This window comes from Pogonomyrmex barbatus, unplaced genomic scaffold, assembly GCF_055798465.1.
Source record: "Pogonomyrmex barbatus isolate J1 unplaced genomic scaffold, ASM5579846v1 scaffold6, whole genome shotgun sequence".
Lineage (NCBI taxonomy): Eukaryota > Metazoa > Arthropoda > Insecta > Hymenoptera > Formicidae > Pogonomyrmex > Pogonomyrmex barbatus.
The window spans coordinates 1,057,980-1,078,975 of NW_028297160.1; the positions used below are offsets into that span (position 1 = coordinate 1,057,980).

The 20,996-nt window shown below is 28.9% G+C and overlaps 1 protein-coding gene and 4 long non-coding RNA genes across 8 annotated transcripts in view; 1 reads left to right on the top strand and 4 right to left on the bottom strand.

The window, feature by feature from the left end:
* Window positions 1-20,996, bottom strand: part of LOC105425064 (uncharacterized) — a 47,291-nt gene that overhangs the window by 18,338 nt on the left and 7,957 nt on the right. Inside the window, exons 2-4 of one of the 2 annotated variants that reach the window (XR_016140594.1) lie at window positions 18,808-18,908; window positions 18,391-18,506; window positions 17,723-17,858 (exon numbers count right to left, since the gene is read on the bottom strand). This is a non-coding gene — a long non-coding RNA (uncharacterized LOC105425064). Of the gene's footprint in view, window positions 1-17,722; window positions 17,982-18,390; window positions 18,507-18,807; window positions 18,909-20,996 lie in introns of both variants that reach the window. The other variant, XR_016140593.1, reaches the window with a different exon arrangement.
* On the bottom strand, window positions 171-2,170 carry LOC148935064 (uncharacterized). The gene is made up of 2 exons (XR_016140602.1): window positions 1,655-2,170; window positions 171-1,583 (listed from the first exon to the last, which is right to left on the bottom strand). It is a non-coding gene; the product is annotated as an uncharacterized LOC148935064 (long non-coding RNA).
* On the top strand, window positions 1,217-5,682 carry ERp44 (Endoplasmic reticulum protein 44). 3 transcript variants are annotated; one of them, XM_089082343.1, is made up of 7 exons: window positions 1,217-1,369; window positions 2,166-2,247; window positions 2,353-2,508; window positions 2,998-3,298; window positions 3,466-3,513; window positions 4,024-4,319; window positions 4,388-5,682. In XM_089082343.1, the coding sequence occupies exons 1-7, from the start codon at window positions 1,334-1,336 to the stop codon at window positions 4,723-4,725; spliced, it is 1,257 nt and encodes a 418-aa protein (XP_088938469.1). In that variant the 5' UTR covers window positions 1,217-1,333; the 3' UTR covers window positions 4,726-5,682. The 3 variants fall into 3 exon arrangements, with proteins under 3 accessions (XP_088938469.1, XP_088938468.1, XP_088938470.1); XM_089082342.1 differs by having other exon boundaries at window positions 1,280-1,495; XM_089082344.1 differs by lacking the exon at window positions 3,466-3,513 and having other exon boundaries at window positions 1,284-1,495.
* Window positions 9,130-10,584, bottom strand: LOC148935065 (uncharacterized). Its single transcript, XR_016140592.1, has 2 exons — window positions 9,934-10,584; window positions 9,130-9,350 (listed from the first exon to the last, which is right to left on the bottom strand). It is a non-coding gene; the product is annotated as an uncharacterized LOC148935065 (long non-coding RNA).
* LOC148935066 (uncharacterized) lies at window positions 14,496-17,715 on the bottom strand. The gene is made up of 2 exons (XR_016140596.1): window positions 15,792-17,715; window positions 14,496-15,699 (listed from the first exon to the last, which is right to left on the bottom strand). It is a non-coding gene; the product is annotated as an uncharacterized LOC148935066 (long non-coding RNA).

The window sequence follows — 20,996 nt, forward strand, 5'->3', positions numbered from 1 at the left end:
AATTTTTTAAATATAACATTAAAAATAATAAATTTATCTCAAATTTATTTTTCAAATGCAACTTATTTTTTATCGTGCAATTTCTTAAAAATAATTTGTCATTAATATATTACATATTTTTATATTATTAATGTAAAAAAGTACTATACTTAACCTAATAATAAATGTAATTTTTTGGTAATATGAATATTTTAATGAAAAACAATCTCTACATACATTACAAAGTTATACATAAAGTTAGATTACAATCTAAGGAAATATAATGAAATTAAGATTCTTGCTTTTTTTATTCTAATCTTGTTCTTATTTTAATTATTAATAACAATATCTATTTTTATAAGTATTGATCAAAAAATAAAAAAGTTATTACATAATATAATAATAATTATACATGCACAATGATATAATTAATATTAATATTTAATTAATGAAAATATTACAAAAAATATCTTTATAAAGAGAAATTATCTTTGCATGTATAGTTATTATTTGTATTATTTTTTAAGATATTTTTCATGATTAAATATATTATGCATTACTAATTTAAAAAGAAAACTTGTATTATCTATTTACTTATGTATATAAATATATTTTCTTAGATCTGATGCTTCCTTATTTTATTACCTAATCTAACTTAATTCTATTGTATTATGTTAATAAATGTTATTTATTCAAATGAGAAAACTAAAAATGTTTCTTTAGCTGATAGCTGATAAAGTTGGTCTTACTGTTGCATCTCAAAAGTAATAAAAATGAATCTTGATGATTTAGAAATATGTATGAAATAAATAAATTTTACAATGGTCTTCGCATAATAAGATTATTTCGAGTAGCAACATTATATTGCCACTCAATCTCACTTATGAAATAATCCCTTAAGTTATTTTTAAATCTGATATATATATATATGTATTGCATATAACTAAAAAACATACATTTTCTAAAAATTAAAAAAACACGGTAAAAAAGAAATTGATATAAAGTCATTTTATTTGAAATTGAAATTTCAATCATCAATCAAAAAATAATATAAATTTGATTAATATGACATCAAAGTGATTATTTTAATTTTTCTATCATCCTTGAATTTAAAATCGACCGTAAAGTTCAAATTTTGAAAAACGTCATCGACTTGGTGGATGTATGTATAGGCGAGTTTTTTAATTCGTCGATTAATAAATCGCATTATGTGCAAATGCAACTTTGCTCTATAAAAACAGCATTTGCGATTATGCGCATTATGCGATTTATCAATCGATGAATTAAAAAACTCGTCTTATGTACACGATAATCGATGTCTCGAGAATACTCATATTCGACTTGATGTTCGACGATGTACCGCTCGTACCGCATAGCAGTTGACGCACAGGTAGCCGCTTACTGATGGTGTTTCAAAAACTTGTCACACTTGTCGAGTTAGTTGTCACGAAATCGCAAAATGCTGATTCGTTGTAATATATTTCGTTTCAAAGTACTTATGCTCTCGTATCTGCTGGTGAGTAACGTTGTAAAATTGCGTTGCCACGTCATTTCGTGAAATCAACATTTAATAGTTCTCGTGGCATGTCATTGACAGGATTCACCTACAATTTACGAGTTTGGCTTTTCCCTCTAATTGCAATTTATTTAAGCGTCTCATCGATCGTTTACTTACTCGTACCTGCTTGAAGTTACGCGGCATAACCTATATCATCGCCTTTCTCAAAAAGACATAGCCAGTAAATATACAATTATTAACAAAAAAAATTACATCCCACATGATACATTATAAAATGTGGATTTGGGAAGTGTTTGTACACTTTCATATTATTAAAATAACGGCGGGCATTTTTATTTATGCGATTATTTATTATAATATTTATAATATTGAATATATCTAATAGTGTAAAAATAAAGGAAAGATCATATGTCAGTATAGGAATTAAATGTGCTGAGCGATATTTAAGCATTTCCATGAGAATGTAAAATATACAATATCAATAAAAGATCTATATGTCTAATAATAATAAAAATAATATATTTAATATAAATTAGATTAAAGTAATATATATATATATATATGTGTATATATATGTGTGCGTGTGTGTGTGTGTACGCGTACGCGCGCGCGCGCATGTATATGTATGTGTGTAATTTATATTCATATATAATTCATATACTTTTAGATATATTTGCCAAACAATATAGCAGAGGAAGTAAAAGAAGGAGCACTTTCACTTACAAATAAGAATATTGATGTGACATTAGGTAAAGTATTACATATAAACAGTACAAATGTTTACAACAGTACTAACGCTAATAAACATACTCAAGTATAATATCTATCGTTTCTTAATTATGAGTTGTTTACAGCTGAGAATGAATTAGTGTTTATCAACTTCTATGCACAATGGTGTCGCTTTAGCAATCTGTTAGCTCCAATATTTGATGAAGCTGCAGATAAGGTTAGAGAAGAATTTCCACAACCAGGCAGAGTAGTAATGGCTAAAGTAGACTGTGATCGTGAAAGTGAGTATATTTAAAATATACTCTTAGTAAAAATATAATAATTTCTAGTTATTAAATAGAATTTGAATATTAAATAAATTAAATGAATAGGAAGATTCTGAAAATAAATTACTATTTATATTGTACTCCTTTATTCACTTATAAAGATTATTTTTTTATTTTATTTTGCTATTGTACTAAATTAAAATAGATATATATCTAAATTTTGTCAAAAGTAGAAAAGAAAATTTAATAGTTCAGTAATAAGAAACTCATAGTAATAAGAAACTTATAATCAAGTCTCTGCTTTTCAATTCTTTATAAATGAAAACATAAAATAAGAGTTGAGATTAAATTTTATTTCAAAACGATTGTTTTCATTTATTGTTGTTGATTGTTGTTCAAATTGTTTTCATAAAGATGATTATTTAAAGTTTCAATATTAATTTATATATTAGATTTTATATATTTTTGAGAGAGACAGATATGTCATAAGTTATATTTTTTCAGCATCTGTGGCATCTAGGTTTCATATAACTAAATATCCAACATTGAAAATAATAAGAAACGGGCAACCAACTAAGAGAGAATATAGAGGACAGCGATCAGTAGAAGCGTTTCAAGAGTTTATTAGAAAACAGCTGGAAGATCCTATTAAAGAATTTTTCGACTTGAGAGAACTTGATCAACTCGATGACAAAAAACGTATGATTATAGGATACTTTGAAAGAAAAGATGTACCAGAATATGAATTGTTTAGAAAAGTTGCAACCAATTTGAAGGATGATTGCCAATTCTATGTTGGTTTTGGGTAAGATATTTTATTCATGATATAAAATTATTTTCTTTTTAAGATGCAAGTATATTTTTTGTAAAAAATATTTTTTTATATAAATGCAAAAGTTCTCTTTTGCAAAAATAAAAATATTGCAAATAATCTATATTCTATAATAATTATTTGATACTTTATTTAACAAGCACATGTCCCAATCAAAACTGCGAAATTGGACAGCATTTACATTTGTTGTAAGTGAAGTAATATTACAAAATTTATAACTTTTCATTGAGTGTTTATAAAATTATATTTCTTTTTTTTAATTTTTATTATTTCCTTTTTTCTATTTTATATAATAAAGCATTATGTTCTTGCATCATACATTGAGATATGTTAAATATACATTTTTATAAATAAATCCTTAACATAATGAATTTTGTTTCCCTGAAGTCCCTTTTTTAAATAATCCATTTTAATTTTAAAAGTTCTTAATGGAATGTTATAATGCACATTGAATAATTGAAATTCTTTTCTTTTATTAGATGTTTAAAATGTTTTCAGTGTCATGTGACCAAAATAATAAACATTTGCCACAAAGGATGCGATCAAAGTCTTACTACAAATGTTTTGAAGCATTTGATTGATCAACAATAACAAAATTTTACCAACTAATTAATTACAAAATGTTTCGAAATATTTGTAGCTACAAGTTGATTGCACCCTAAATAAAAATTATAGTGATTTTGAAATAATATGTGTAGGAATGCAAGTAAAGCAATGCATCCTCCAGGAGAACCTATTATTGCCTTCCGATCGGATAAGGGTGTATCTCTTGATATGGATGAAACTTATAAAGGAAGTTTGACAATTTACGATGAATTAAATGTATGGGCACAGGAGAAGTGTGTACCATTCGTCAGAGAAATAACATTTGAAAATGCTGAAGAACTAACAGAGGAAGGCTTGCCATTCCTTATATTGTTTCATGCTCCTGATGATATAGAAAGCGTCAAGCAGTACAAATATGTCGTAACTAATCATTTAATGAGTGAAAAACGTATGTCATTCTGCTTTTATTTATATTATTTATCGCGTATAAAATTTCAGATTATTTTTTCTTTTTAGAAAATATTAATTTCTTAACCGCTGACGGCCTGAAATTTGCACATCCGTTGCACCATTTAGGAAAAAGCACAGCAGATTTGCCATTGATTGCAATAGATAGTTTTAGACATATGTACTTATTCCCGAATTTCAATGATATTTTCGTGGAAGGAAAACTTAAAGCTTTTCTGGAGGATTTATATTCTGGCAAACTTCATCGCGAATTTCATTATGGTCCTGACATCACCAGTAATGAAATACCAGTTACTGGAAAACAACCCACAACACCACCAGAATCCGCATTTAAAAAACTGGCACCAAGCAAAAATAGGTATACAATAGTTAAGGATGAATTGTAATGAGATTGTGCGCAGCACTGTATAGCATAGTACAGTGCAGTGTAAAATTTTCATAATTTATATGCAGTACTAGAAATCGAAAGTGAATTACAATCGGTGATTTTCCAATATTCAATATAAATATATGTTATTTTCATAGTGCTTTTGTAACTCGAGTCTTCTAAGACCTCCACAAGTTCACGTTTCTTTGTGATTTATTTTCATCTTTGCATACTCTGCGTTAAATGGAATTCTATTTCTCTCCATCTACTCACATATTATCTAGTAATAAAAAATATCAATTGAGTTCTTTGTTAAATGTACATGTTTTGCATTCATGGATAAGCTATGACATAATGTATTTTTTATTAAAAAGTTCTCGTATGTTTGCATAATTTATTATCGGTAGACTAATGACAAAAGAATACTTTTCCTTTTGATAAAATATTTCTGGTCTTGTTGAAACAAGATTGCAGAGATGATTTTTTTATATCGACTATGAAACTACGTTAACCAGTGTGAATAATTATGTATCAGATTTTTTTACATACATTATAAAGCGATCATGCATCATTATTGTTATTTTATGCAATACTGATGTAAATTTGATAGTGATTTGAAGTTTTGTGTACATGTAAAGAAATTTAATTTACATAATCTCTCTTTTGTATCCATATCTGTTATATCAAGATTTGAAATCCAATATTTAGTAACATGCAATTATATTCGTCAAGATGTGTAAATGTGTTTGGGAATATATGATGGTAATCTAATATGTATGTATGCATGCATAACTATTGATTGCATCGTATGGGGCAATGTTTTTAAAATAGAATGTAATAGAGGAAGAGAGTACTTTGTTTATAGCATGATTGAAATGTTTGAGCAAGTGAAATTTCAGAGTGTCTACATAGTTATATGCATCATTTGTATGATTGATATTGTTTTGCCTGTTAATAAACAATTTCTAAGTCATAATTGCTTTGTTTATAATATTGGTCGCCGTCTAAATACTCTTCCCTTTTATTTGATGTAATGCGACTACTGAACTATATTAATATCAGAATGTACGTAACCTTTTTGACTATATAACTAGTATAGATCTCATAGACTGGATACATCTTGTGATTAACATCAAAATTCGAAATGATAGAATGAAAGAACACTTATCTCGATCTTATATCCTGTTTCTAATGATAAAGCGAGAGAGCAATGTTTCATATTCTTTTTTATCATATACTTTCGGAAAATGAAGGATAGAACATAGCCATATATAAGACTCAGCATTAGCTATATATATCAGTCCTTGGCAGAACGGTGCGAGAGATAAAATATAGGGGAAGTTCTCCCTTTCTCTCTGCGCAGATAAAATGCGCGATAATCTATTGATAGGTATGATCGTGATGGACAGTTATATTGTTCTTTATAGCTTTACTCTATTAAAACTTTCTTTCTCGTATTCAATAAACTTAAAAATATATTATTTCATTTTAAATACAAGTATATTGCTACACATATTGCTACACATATTGCTACACAGATGATCCTCGAGTAGGCCATTTTTATTTGTCAATAATGCGCGCGTAGTAAAGAACAGATATTCCCCAATATTTTGCCTCTCTCACTGTTCTGTCAAACCCAATTGGTGGTATAGAAGAGTATATGATATGCGGGGTCTATATTATACGTCTATGGTTTGTAATGCATTAGCATAGACATTTATATTTATATACTAGACTGCTAACTTGTCTCAAATACATGGCTCCGAAAAACATGTACACATAGACCTTATATGTATGGACTGGTAATACAGATATGATTATGTCCGAGGGAGGTTGGAGAGAGAAACGTCTCTCTTTTTTAAAAGTGTCCGGAAATACGTTTTGCGCATGCTTGACATATACTATACATTAATGCATTCTTATTGGTGTATACTTATACAAATTAAAGGAAAGTTTGAGGTTATTTGTACGTTATTTGCAGAGTATCGTATTTGCGGAATATCGATAGGAATGTCACATTATATTTTTAAAAAGAAATAATGGTTCGAAAGTGTGTTACTTGCAAAGTGAGTTATTCTGCAGAAAATAGTGTTTCTTTTCATTCGTAAGTAATAATAAAACAGGATTTATTGTAAAGTAACTTATATTAAGCATACTTTAATAATTGTAGAAGCATTTGTGCAATTTTTTTATTTTATAAATAAATAAATTTTATAAATTTTGAGAGCTTTAAATTATAAATTCAATTTAATTATCATATTCTTAATATATAATAATTCTTTAAAAAAAGTTATTTGTTTCATTTGAAATTAAAAAAAAATTTACATTCTATTATCCACTTTTTTAACAGATTTTATTACATTAGGTTTCGCGTTGCTTAGAATTTTCAATATTTAAAGCCGAATAGATATATTTGTGAGCAATGAAAAAAAAAACAAGAAGCTTAAGTACAATATGTATAAATAACACGAACCGCCTATTTATAGAAAACCATTTATTATTAGTCTCAAAACATTTATTGTTCAAAATAATTATAACTATCATATTTTTCCAAAAATTTGCATTTTTAAAAAGAAAATTATTCTTCTATAATTTTTTAATTATTTAAAAACGAGTGTATTATGTATATAAAATAAAACAACATTAGAAACTATATATAAAACTAAAATTTAAGTATGCAGCAAATATGCCATGCATGATTCATTAAATATTATAATTCTTATTTTACTCTTTTTTTATTATTTTACAAAATTAAATAATAAAAAATAAAAACTTATAGAATTACATTAGATAGATTATAGAATTACATATCGTTTATTTTAAAAACTCTATCTTTATTTTAAAAACTCTTTATCTTATTTTAAAAACTCACTTTATCTTTATCTTAAAAACTCACAAATTAATCTAAAAGTTTTATCTAATGTTTTTTCACTTTTCTTATATATATATATATTTTTTTTATTTTATTGCATTTTATATGTTTGACTATAAAGTCTTTCATTCTTTACTCTTCAACATTTATTGTTTTCGATCATATTATTATGATCATATTAATCTGCTATATGCTTCGAACTCATGCGCAATACATATTTCCGGACATCTTAAAAGAAAAAAGTATCAAAAAGTACGTCTCTTTGTTTAACCTCCCGCGGACACTATGTTTACACGTCCCCTTTAATCAAGTTTAATAACATCAATAGTTATGAAACTGGTCAATCACATTCCATTCTTCAGAGGAATAGTTATGATTGACCGGTTTTATAATTACGGATGTTATTAAACCCGATTAAAGAGGATGTATAAATGTAGTTACTGTTTCTTATGCAGAAACTATAGCAATTACCAGTCCATATCTATAAGGTCTATGCATACAAAACACATGCGCATGCGTATGAAGTAAGGGAGCACGCATGCGCATGAAAGTCCCATATATGCTACATATACTGATACACAAATTTTATATACATATTTAAATCGAACATTACATATTTGAATAACAAATATGTAATGTTTTTTTATTCTTTTCGATAATTGTTAATAGCTTTTATTCATTTCTTGAAGTAAAATGTTTCTTTAATATATGCCTATATATATATATATATATATATATATATATATATATACCTATTTCACATGTCAAATACTTTGTAATATATACATATATATTTCTAAAAGGCATAACAACTTTTTGTAGATTTTCTTTAAGATCTTTAATAAAAAGATCTTAAATATTTCCATTCTTCAAATTCTGCTTTAGAAATTTTTTTCATTTTGTATTAAATAAATGTCTTTACCTAAATCTGATTTTATATATATATTATTTAACACAAAATGAAAAAAAATTTTTAAAGCAGAATTTGAAGAATGGAAATATTTAAGATTTTTAATAAAAATGTCTATGCTTGTAGTGCATCAGCCATATTACATTCGTACGACCATGTGACCACGTTTTGATCACGCGTGATCATGTGACATCATTTGTCCCCCTTACGTTACATTACGTAATACATAAGTTTTGGAGTTAACTTTCAGACTCAGTAAATAAAAGAGTTAGCAGTCTAGTGTATAGTATAAATGTCTATGATTTACATCGAGTGATATGAAGTAAATAGAGCGAACAAATAAAACGAATAATGCTGGCTGCAGACCAGCGCGATGACGCGACACGCGATACGCGATATCCAATGAGCGTACAGCTTTCCCGAGAAAAGCATGCCCTCTAGTGAGTGCATTTGTTTATACAGTCACTATCGCAGATGTTCATTTATTTCGTCTGCTAAAGCTAATAGAATAGAATAGAAATAGAAGACTGACTAAAACAAGCCAATTTTTGATTGGCTGGATACAGAATGGTGTAGCTAATCTGCACTAACTATGCATGCGAAAGAAAGAGAAATAGAAATGAAAGATACCCAAATAAACATTTTAACATTTACATTTAAACATTTAATCATTTAAACATTTTATTACATATTAATGTTCGCCATTTTGTATCCAACTAAAGCCTTGATCAGTCTTCCATTTCTAGTGTCTCCACTGTCTGTGAAAGCGACTGCAGCGCAGTTCGTCGTTTGTGTACGCAGGGGTATGTCTCATCTACACAACTATCTCGAAAGTCATGCTTTGGACGATCTGCTTGCAGTACTGTATAAACGAATATCAAAATGAATTTCATTAGAATAAGAAACAAAAAGATCAAAAACAAATAATTGATTCAAGTAAAATTTGAATAATAAGATATAATTAAAATAAGAATAATAAGATAAAATAAAAAAAAAGAACAATAAGAATAATATAAAAAAATAAGAACAATAAGATATAATTAAATAAGAAAAAATAAGAATAAAAATTAAAAATAAAATATAATTCACAAAAAATAAATATCTAATCTTTCAATAAAATTCATACATTAAACATTTTTATAATATCGTTTATATATATAAATATTGTTTATATCAATTAAATGTAATATCAATAAAAATATTATCTTTTATATAATATAAAAATGTTATTACATTTTAATTATTCGAATATAAATATATATATAAAATTGTCTCTTTATTTATATTTAATCAAACATCAGCCCTCGAGAAAATCAATATTTCAGAAATTATTTTAAAACAGAGGATCGTTCCCTGACAACGTGTCGTGGGTTGTTCTGTGTAACGCGCTGTTTCATGTTGTGATTGTTTCGCGGAGATCGGTGGCGGACTAATTATACAATTACCTAAAGTTCTGATTTTTTGTAGAGAAGTATTGTTATTCCACGCGTGGCTCATCCGCATAACATGATTCGAAATCGTGACCGCCATGAGCGTGACATTATATACTAGACCGCTAACTTGTCTCAAATACATGGCCCCGAAAAGCATGTACAAAACTCATACGCATGCGTATGAAGTAAGGGGGATACGCATACGCATGAAAGTCCCATATATGCTATATATACCGACACCATAGACATAGGGTGCGTTCCGTTGCACGCATGATGCGCATAGAGAATACATGAGGTCGTTCTGTTTCACTCCATATGCAGTTCATGCGCGCATGAAAACAATTTCCCTTACCATATCGTGCAGCGCATGAGAACGCATGGCTTCAGCTTTCGAGATAATGCAATCCATGTGCTTAAGCGGGAAAGATGATTTAAAAATTTGCAAGTTTATGTTGACAATGAATTGTGGATGTTCGATGTAACTGCCGAATTTCAAGCGGCAATAACTGGCTAGTAAATGCTAATATCGTAAAAAGTTATATGAAGGAGATTCTATAATCATATTGAATTCCAATAGAAATATTGAGTATATTATCAGCCGGTATTTCGTCCGCATATTTATTTACAATAACCCAGTGTGCATAAACCGTTTCGTTTTTCTTGTGCAAGAAAAAAGGGAAACATGTCAATGCGCTCATGTAAGACGCTATCATCTCATGCGATTCATGCGTGCAACGAAACGCACCCATAGTATATCTAGACCGAGTGTTGAGGAGTGGAAGTTGATGTCTACGTAGAAAAGGATATACTCTGTTTTATGCTTTTACGTTCTCTCTCGCTCGCAATGCGTATAAATCGTACATCTGTAAGTGGGGATCGTAAGTAGAGGCGTATATTTTGTACGCATACGTGAACAAGAGTGAAAGAAAACGCGAAGGCACAAAACAGAATATATCCTTTTCTATATAGCATCTACCCCCTACTCTTCGAATAAAGGCAAACGCTCGGTCTAGGTATACTATGTCCGACACATGAATTTTATATATATTTAAATAACAAATATGTAATGTTTTTTTATTCTTTTCGATGTTATAGCTTTATTCATTTCTTGAAGAAAAAAGTTTCTTTCATAAAAAGTTATTATGCCTTTTACAAATATATACATATTACAAAGGCTGTGTTCGGGGAGCTTGCTATCGCGCAAAAGACACTAATGCAGACTCATTCGAGAAAACTATAAGGAGCTTATGCTTTCGAGCTCCCTAAGGATCTCTTCTACCAATCTTCGGTTAAGTTAACCGACAGTTAATCCGCAAGAGTGCCAACTTTAATTCAATGCTGAGAAAGTAATCTGTGTTCTTTGACCTAATATTCTTTTCGTGTTGTAGGTATCTTGGTAAGTAGATGAAATTGTAAGTAATATCCGATAATTAATATAAATAAAAATTATTAAACAATCTGTAAGAATTAGACGACCATAAGCGGTCATGAAAGAGATTCGGAATATAAACAGCTAACAGAGAGGAGCCGTCGTGGTTGTGCAGACTAAGTGTCGGATTGGTAGACGAGGGATCCCGAGTTCAAATCCAGTCGGTCTCCGTTAATTTTTTCCGAATCTAATAGATATCTTTCAAATCATTCGCTTAAACAAAAATTTTAACACATCTACAATAAACAATTTAATTCTCAGTTGTTGGCAATCATGATGGTCGAGTTAACCATCGGTTAGCTTAACCGAAGATTGGTGAAAGAGATGCCTAAACGATGCTTCGAGTAAATTGTTTCAATATGGCCGTTGCTAGAAACATGAATAACCAAAAAAAAATAATATTAAAGCTTGTTCTGAAAGAATTAATAGAATCGTCTTCATCATCTAATAGCGATGAAGATTTGGATGTTCTTGGTAATTTAGAAATTGTACATCGAACAAAAATTCCAAGATTGCAGAATTATGTGGAAGAGGTGGTGCCTAGATGGAGAGATGCAGAATTTAAATCACATTTTAGATAATAATAAATGATTTTGATTTCTCTTCAAAATTTTGTATATCATCAGTACAATGGAAAGTTTGCATCGCTTGCTTATAACAAGATTAGCTATTTCTTATCTAATATGTATAATATTTATACATTTTTATCTAAGATGTTTATATTAATTTTTAGTAGTAGTTTAGTAGTATTTATTCAAATTTTTTATAGGATGTTCAGAAACACTTTTGAATTCATACTCTCAATAATTGCTCCAAATTTGGAAAAATATTATCCAGGATTAGAAATGATTTTTCCAGAGAAACAGTTTCTTATTTGTATTTGGAGAATGGTTACTCCAAATTCTTAGAGGTAGTGTATTATATTCAATACTAAGGTTTATTTAAAAATGTTGTATTTTTTATTTATAAATCTTTTATTCTAGATCAATATGTGAAAAATTTAATATCAACAGCTTTATTAACAACACGACGAGTTACTAAAGCACTTATAAATTTGGCATCAATATTTATCAAATGGCCAGTAGGAGACAATGTTCAAGAAATTTGGGCAAGTTTTGAAGCAATTAGTGCTTTTCCAAAAGTTATAGAAAGTTATAAAAGCTATAAACGGCATCATTCACATCAATATTCCATCTCCATGTATAAATCCAGAGACTTATGTTAATCGAAAAGGCTATTTTTCCATTCAGCTGCAAGTTAGTAATACACATATACTTACATAAAAAAGTTTCTTCTTTCCATCTATATATCATATTCTATATTTTACAGGGAATTTGTGATCATACTTCGTTTTACTCATTGTTATATTGGACATTGGTTCTGTATATGATCAGCGTGTTTTTCGTCTTTCAGAAATCCAGGATGCATTGGGCAATCCAAAAAAATTTCCTGATGTCACTTAATTGATGATGCATATAAGCTTCATGACAATTTAATGATTTTCTATCGTGATAATGGTCATTTGACTGAACGACAAAAAATTACAATTACTGCCAATCTTCAGCGCGAATTGCCATTGAAAGAGCGTTTAGTCTTTTGAAAAGATGATTTCGAAGCTTATTACACCATCTCCCTATAAATCGAACTGATTTAATTGCTCATTTTATACTTGCTTGTTATGTCTTGCATAACATTTGTACATTTAAAGGTGATGATTTTGACGTTCTTCCATTAAATAATGAGATAGACAATAATATTCATCGACAAGTTGTTATAGATAATGCACAAGCAGGTATAATTAAAAGTGATTTAATCTGTGAAAGACTTCCAATGTGATATATGTAATTTTAAGACGATTCCAATTTACTAAAAACATAATATATTTGTTATATTTGAAGGAATTATTTAATTTTATTAGAATTTTTAATAATGCGAACAATGCAATAAGAATAGAGAAAGAGTATGAATAAAAGAATACTTTATTTATTTTGAATAGTTATATTACACATTTCCATAAAATTAATACAAAATAAAATTTTAAAATAAAAATGATATTAATAATCTCAATAGTTTATAATAAATTGTCAAACTTCTGAAAACATAATTTCGACATTCTTCCGTTAAATGATGAAATAGATGATAATATTCATTGACAAAATCTTAAAGACAATGCACAAGCAGGTCCAATGAGATATATATAATTTTAAGACAATTTCAATTTATTAGGAAATGTGATATATTTGAAAATGTACTTATACTACCTACTTAAACGTACTTATACTATCTTATTTTACTTATATTGTAATCAGCTAAACAAATTTTATATTTTCTTAGAATAAAAATAAAAATAAATACTGTTATTTAGATAAATAAAAAACGAAAGTAATTATATACATGTCTAACTAAAAATAAAATTTTTATCATAGGCATTTATTGCATTGCATTTAATATCAGAAAGAAGTGAAAATCTTTTATATAAGGGTGTTTCATTTTAAGGGATAGTCAATTATCTCGCGAATCGATGATTTTATTGAAAAATTTTTCGAACAAAAGTTGCATGACTTGAAGGGGGACACATGGAAATGTGGACTTGACCTTGAGTGATCTTGTAAAAATCAAGTCAAGATCATTAATGTTTTTTTAAATGGAAATCCTTATTTTTTTATTACATATTTTTGTAGCTTATCTCGATAGCTTTCCAAAACACTATAATAAAGTTACTTTTCGTTAAGTACTTGTTAAATTATAAGACAAAACCGATCCGACCAACTAAGACCGATCATTTACTACGTTTACACAGCGACGTAAATCCGGCTTAGTAACAATCGTAGTTAGTGAAATCTCGTTAGATTGGTACATTCTTTTAAATCTAAAATTGTGATCCAATTAAATACAAAAAATCACTAACTACGGTTGTTACTAAATCGGTTTAACATCGCCGTGTAAACGTAATAATTGATCTGGCCAACTAAGGCGCATGCGTACATGGATAACGCCGGCGGTACTGTAACTTTCAAGCTACATAACTCGAAAAATACTCAATAAAACGTAACTTTATTATAGTATTTTGGAAAGATGTTTCATTTCGGGATATCTGTTTCTCGCATGCAAAATTTATCAAATTTTCTATATAAGCGAAATCATATTCAACATTTAAACATGCATTTATTATTTACGTATTTTTATGCGCTTGATGCAAGACGTAATTGCCCAACAAGATAGTTAACAAAGTGTAGTATCTGGAAAATAGTATATTATATAAAATGTACAATGTTTAATATTATTTAATACGTTATATAAGAATCAAAAGAATCATAGCTTATATCTTTAAGAAACTTTTTATAACTTATTTGTACTATAAAAAATATATTAATTTCATCATTAGTAAAATAATTAAAAATTATTCTTCTAAAATAAGATAGAAAAAATAATAGACATTTTTCAAAATTTTTTAGTAATAACAATTTAAATATTTACGAAACAGAATTTGCTCGATTTCTGTTGTTAATTTGTCAACAAGTTATGTTACTACTCTATTCGATTTCTGCTGCGTTTTTGCCGTTACATCGTGACGGTACACTGTACTCGATTTCTGCTGCGTTTCTGCCGACACAGCTGATAAAGTAGGTCGCGCCATATATCTGTCGCAATTTTATCGTCACGTCGTGACGACACACTGTGCTCGATTTCTGCTGCGTTTTTGCTGCCAGTCTGATATGACAAACTTTGCACGATAGCTGCTACATATCTGCTGACACAATGAGACAGCAAGCAATGTTCGATTTTTATCGCATTTTTGTCGTTATTCTATGATGAGAAGGTGTGCAAAAAACTAAGCTTAATTGGGAAGCAGCTTGAAATCTGCTGTAAAGTCATGATCGAATCTGCTAGTACAGTGCTGCATACTGCTGGCATTTTGCTACTTGAGTATCACAGTTAATATATAAACTAAATATATAATTATTAATATAAATAAATAGATGAAATAAATTTATTCTATATGTAAAAATGAAGACAGTACAGAAAACAAGATAATAGATGCAGTTATACATATAAATAAAACAAATTAAAAAATTTTTTTAATTTAAAAAATTGCACAAAAAATATAAACATAAATGACATATTTTTTCGAAAACAAAAAAGCAATAACTTAAACTGTAACTTTATGATTCAACCTGTAACTTTGTTCTGTTTTCATATTGTACTTTAACTAAATTAAAAGCCTCACCATTTATCTAACATTTTTTTCATGAAATCTAATATTTTTTTTCGAAATTCCATTTTCTGTTTGTGTCTCTGCTCTCTGTATTTCTCAGTGAACTTTTTGATACACAATTGTCAAAACGATCCTATGTGAAATCAATACAATAACAGCTATTCACAAAGTTAGCGCAGCGAGAGAACTCATCGCGGAAAAGCGTCAACAATAAACTTCACAAACCTCACAAAGAAAGAAATCATTTGTTGGTATTCAATTTTTACGACCAATATTTTGTAACCATAAAGCTCGACGTTTTGGATCTCTCGGGAATGTCGAATTCATGTCATTCATAACATGACTTTTCTTCGAAGAATTATTACAAAATGGTGCTGAACATCCACCTATTTTTTGTATTGATTTATCACAATTAATTAATTTATGAGTATATTTTGCAATTTTAGTATCTCGATTATTTAATAATATATTATCACGTTTTCCATGTGTTTAATACATATGTACAATACACTTAAATCAATGCACATGCAAAGTAAAAAATATCGCTATCAAAACACGTTATTGGTTAGAGTGAGATGGTGAATATTTCTTTTTCTCTCGAAGAATTTAGCCAAATCATGGCGAATCAGTCTCTGATTGACGGATCAGAGTCGTGATCAATCTCTTATTGTAGTGTCTCTAATACGCAAGTGTTTACAATGCTACATATGTGCTGAATACATGTACTATTTTAATACGATATACTATTTTAATACGCCTTCATGATACGTATCGTACCAACTTAATACACTATCGTTTACATCTTCGTACTAAATCAATTTGATACGAATATAAGGCTGATGTCCCATGGCGCGGAAACTCACAGCGGAACGGAACGCGTGAACCAATCACAGCAAAAGAACGAATAGAATGAACGAGGTTTCTTTTGGTTCTTTCGCTGTAATTGGTTTGCGCATTCCGTTCCGCTGTGGATTTCCGTGCCATAGGACCAGCTTAATACTTGAAATGTGCGAGAGCGTCTTGTTTAACCACGTTGCAATTGGACACAGCTACTTACAGCAATACATCAATGTCTGAAGCAGAGAGGAACTTGAGAGCGGCCACGCCGGCCTTTTTCGTGATACCGTAAAAATCGCCGTACACTACCACCACTAACGTCTATAATTGAGCCGTGGAACTACAAGTCACATCTATTTTCACACATCGGCGACACTGCCGATAAAATCATGTCAAATAGATGTGGTGCGAGTGCTACAAATTGTAGATGAGAATATATATATATATATATATTTACGTTCGCGTAATTTCTCTTTTATTATAGACTAAAGTATTAATTAATATTGACAAAAATATATACATTTATCAATATATTAATTTTTTATACATTCATATACATTTCGATTCGATGTTGATTCGATGTATGTCGATTCCATTAACATTTCTCGCTAGGATATTAATTCATATTAGTTTCTTTCTTTTGTAAAATTTCTATTTGATATAACAAAAATAAATCGTGAAATTTATAAAATATGATATTTATAATCTATTGACTATTACAAAAAAAGTAGCTGTTGTACAGTAATTGTATGTGTAATAATAATAATAAAAAGTAAAAAATAATTAAGAGGATAATTTTTGTATTTTTTCTTTTACAAAAAGTTAAGTTTGAAGATAAATTAGAATTGAAAAGAAAATTGTCCATATGTAATTATTTATATTTATGACTAAAAATGTGTGTGTGTGTGTGTGTGTGTGTGCGCGCGCGCGCGCGCTCGTGTGTGTGTGTGTGTGTGTGTGTGTGTGTGTGTGTGAGACTTATATAATCTTAAAATATTCCAGAACACGACTTGATGATGTTTAAAAGATTCAATGTCTGTAAAACGTCTTTCCTTTCTCTTATATAGCACTAAATTTAATTAAAGTAATCTAAATTGAAGTCAACAGCAATGTCAAGAAAATGACATGTAGATATATGTAATGTATATATATTCGCGTGAATGTGTCCGAACAGTGTATTAAATAAAAATTCATTTCGCTAGATCGAAAAAATTGCTCGTACATTTTCTGTGAGAATGCCTTTATAAGATGCCTTTTAGACACGCGTGTTATTTGGAATATTCTAATAAAAGGAAAGAGCAAATGATGCATTTACTTACATTTTTGGCGACGAAAGGCTCCTCTCTGCGAAGACATGCACACTTCGACATTTGACAGTCGACTGATGAAGTGATTGAGCGATACACGTGGTCAACCAACGATGCCGACGCGCGAGAAAATTAGCAACCATGCACACTGAAGAAAAATCATGTGCGCTTAGTTAGCGTCTTCGCGTCGGCTGCCTGATAGAAGAACGATCTTCTGTCTCATTTTTTCCAATTGCATAATGACTCGAATATCTCTCGCTATATCATATATCTATTATGACAATGTTTTATATATAACAACAATAATATTCGTAACAAATTAAATAAAGATTAAATAAAGATATGTAATATAAAACAAATCGAAAATATGTTCAACAACCGAAAGGGACACAGATAATTCCCTCGGCAAGATCTTAGATATCGAACAACTTTTTCTCAAAAATGTTACTCGATTTAATTAACTTTAATATTAACGACAGTCTTTGGAATTACCAATATGTTGTTTTTTATGTAAATGCTATTTCACGTATATTTTTCTTTAAAGTAATTATCTTTTTTTTTGCATTTAGAATATTTGGAGATTTATTATTCCGGTTGCACAGTTAATGTTTAAAAAAAAATGGATATTTTATAATATTGATTAAAGCCACGTGATATCGCGTCCAGATATAGCAACTTACTTGCAAAAGGTTCTGCTAACAATACGAAATTTTACAAGGATGTAGTGAAATATCTTGCTTCCAATATACCGCAACATACGTTGCATCTAGATTTTATCCAATCCTTTTGTCAGGAACTATAAAAGAAATATTAATTTTCATTTTATGCAAAGAATATATAATTTCGAATTTATGTATTCCTATATGTATATAAATATTTAAATTTTTCAATATTAGTCAATTTTTATCTTAAATCAAATATACTATACAAATCTTAAAGAAAAATTGCAGCAGTATTTTATGTAAAAAACTGCAATAAGGCAAACTGTTCGATGCAGATAAAAAATTTATTGGGATAAAAATAAATTATATCAATTGCTATTTAGATTATCATGGCAAGTTTAGGAATGCTTATTTTTAAAAACCTAAGACACTCACTATTTCAATAGCTGTTGTATGGCGTTGTATTGCTGTACAGGCAAAAAGTACATTTCATTTCCCAGATTGGAATTTATTCGAACCAACGAATCAATTCACAGCTGCAATCGAAACGGTATGTTGCCAATCACCAAGGAAATAATGTACATTAATGAAATATACAAGTAATATATTAAACAAATATAAAAACATAATATGCTCACATTAGAAAATTGAAGTATGAGATTTATCAAATTTGTCATACAATTAATTTATCAATTTGTGACATATATCTTAAAAAATATCTCAATACAAATATTATAAAAATCGAAGTATCAGGTAAAAATTTCAGTTAATTAATTGCAACGTTCTTATTTTTTACTATAAAATCAAAAAGATGTTTCAGAAACATACTTTACAAACGCTTCGGTAATTTTTGCTTCCTGATCGTAACGAGAAAAAACGCCGGGGTTTTTTTCCTCTTGTTGATATCAGTAAAGACAATGTCCAGCGTATCATTGCCAATATCGTTCAAGTATAATTGTCTATTTCACACTTCTCGATATTTCAATTAATTTTTCAATTAATTTTGCGATCTCGTAGATCAGTTGCTTTTTCAATTTCTTTATTATTAATTCTCACAATTTCTTTCTAGATATTGAAACATATTGATGAAGAGATATTCTGAATTGCATGCATTGCAGTACATTTTGTAATAAAATGTATTCTGCGCCTAACGCAGTGAAATGTTAAAAAAACATCGTGCGCTATGCGCGGTAAATTGTAATACAACGTATTCTGCGCTTTGCGCAGTTAAATATTAAAAAGTATTCTGCGCTGTGCGCAGTGAAATGTTAAAGAATATCCTACGCTATGCGCAGTAGAATATAGTCGAAGACATTCTGCGCTATGCGCAGTAAATTGTAGGCGTATAGTTCATTTGATTTTAGATTATATTTTAGATTATATTTTGCTTTTTCACTTAAATTTCAATTTCTTGATATGTTGCTTTCTCCTCATCTTTTTTACGGGAGCGTCCCAGATGCGCACATTTTCAATCGGACACACCATTCACATTAGCCGATGCCTAGGAATTTTCTAATGAGCTACCTATCAAAAATTTTTTTTATTTAATCGACCAATCGGCAATATGTCCGATTGGACCTCACCCTTTTTTACATCTTCTTTTCTTTCATCTTTTATAAATTTATTACATCTCTACATTATATATATATATATATATATATATATATATATATATATAAATATATATAAACATACATATATATATATATATATATAAATATATATAAAAATACATGTATGTGTGTGTGTGTGTGTGTGTGTGTGTGTGTGTGTGTGTGTGTGTGTGTGTGCATGTTTCTTCTTAACTTTCCTTTTCTTATAAAATGGTGCTCAAGATATTTTTTATTGTTCTCTTTTTACGGATTTTATCTCATTATGAACTGTAACGTTTATTTTTTATTTTATTTATTTCATTTATTCAAAATGTTTTTCATTTTTCTATTCGAAGTATTATTTCTTTTTTCTGCACGATTGTTGTATCTCGTATGAGAATATATTTTTACATATACTAATTGTGATTAGTATATGTAAAAATATATTGTAATATATTTCAAAGCTTCCATTCGATGATTATAACATTTATGATTAATATCCAACCATCCAGCGTGATTTTTATTCGTAACATGCATACATTCAGCTACAATATTTTGAAGAAGGCGATTGGATGCTCAATGATGTGCCACATACGTGTAAATGTCATTAATTGTGTTTTTGTAAACACAATTATACATATTTGTAAACACAGCAGTTGGTCTTATTAACTTTTGTCACTGTTGGAGCATCTTCATTACCCTTATTTGAGTATTCTCGAAATTCTATATATTTTTCACTTGTTGTCGCATCATCCATGGGAGTTTTTATCATATCATTGCGGCAATCCTCACAATTAGTTTTTACAAAATTTCGTCGTGCCACAAATCCAGCGAAATATGCAATAGCATTTTCATTATAACCACACAATGGATTTATATTTTCTATAACTTCAAAATCTACATATTCCCCCACAAGTTTTACATCTTCCAAAAATAAATCGCTGTCAAAGTTATCATATTCTACAATGGAAGTACTCATGACTTTTTCTACTTCTTTAGTGAGACGACTTGGTTGAGTGATAAGAACTTCAC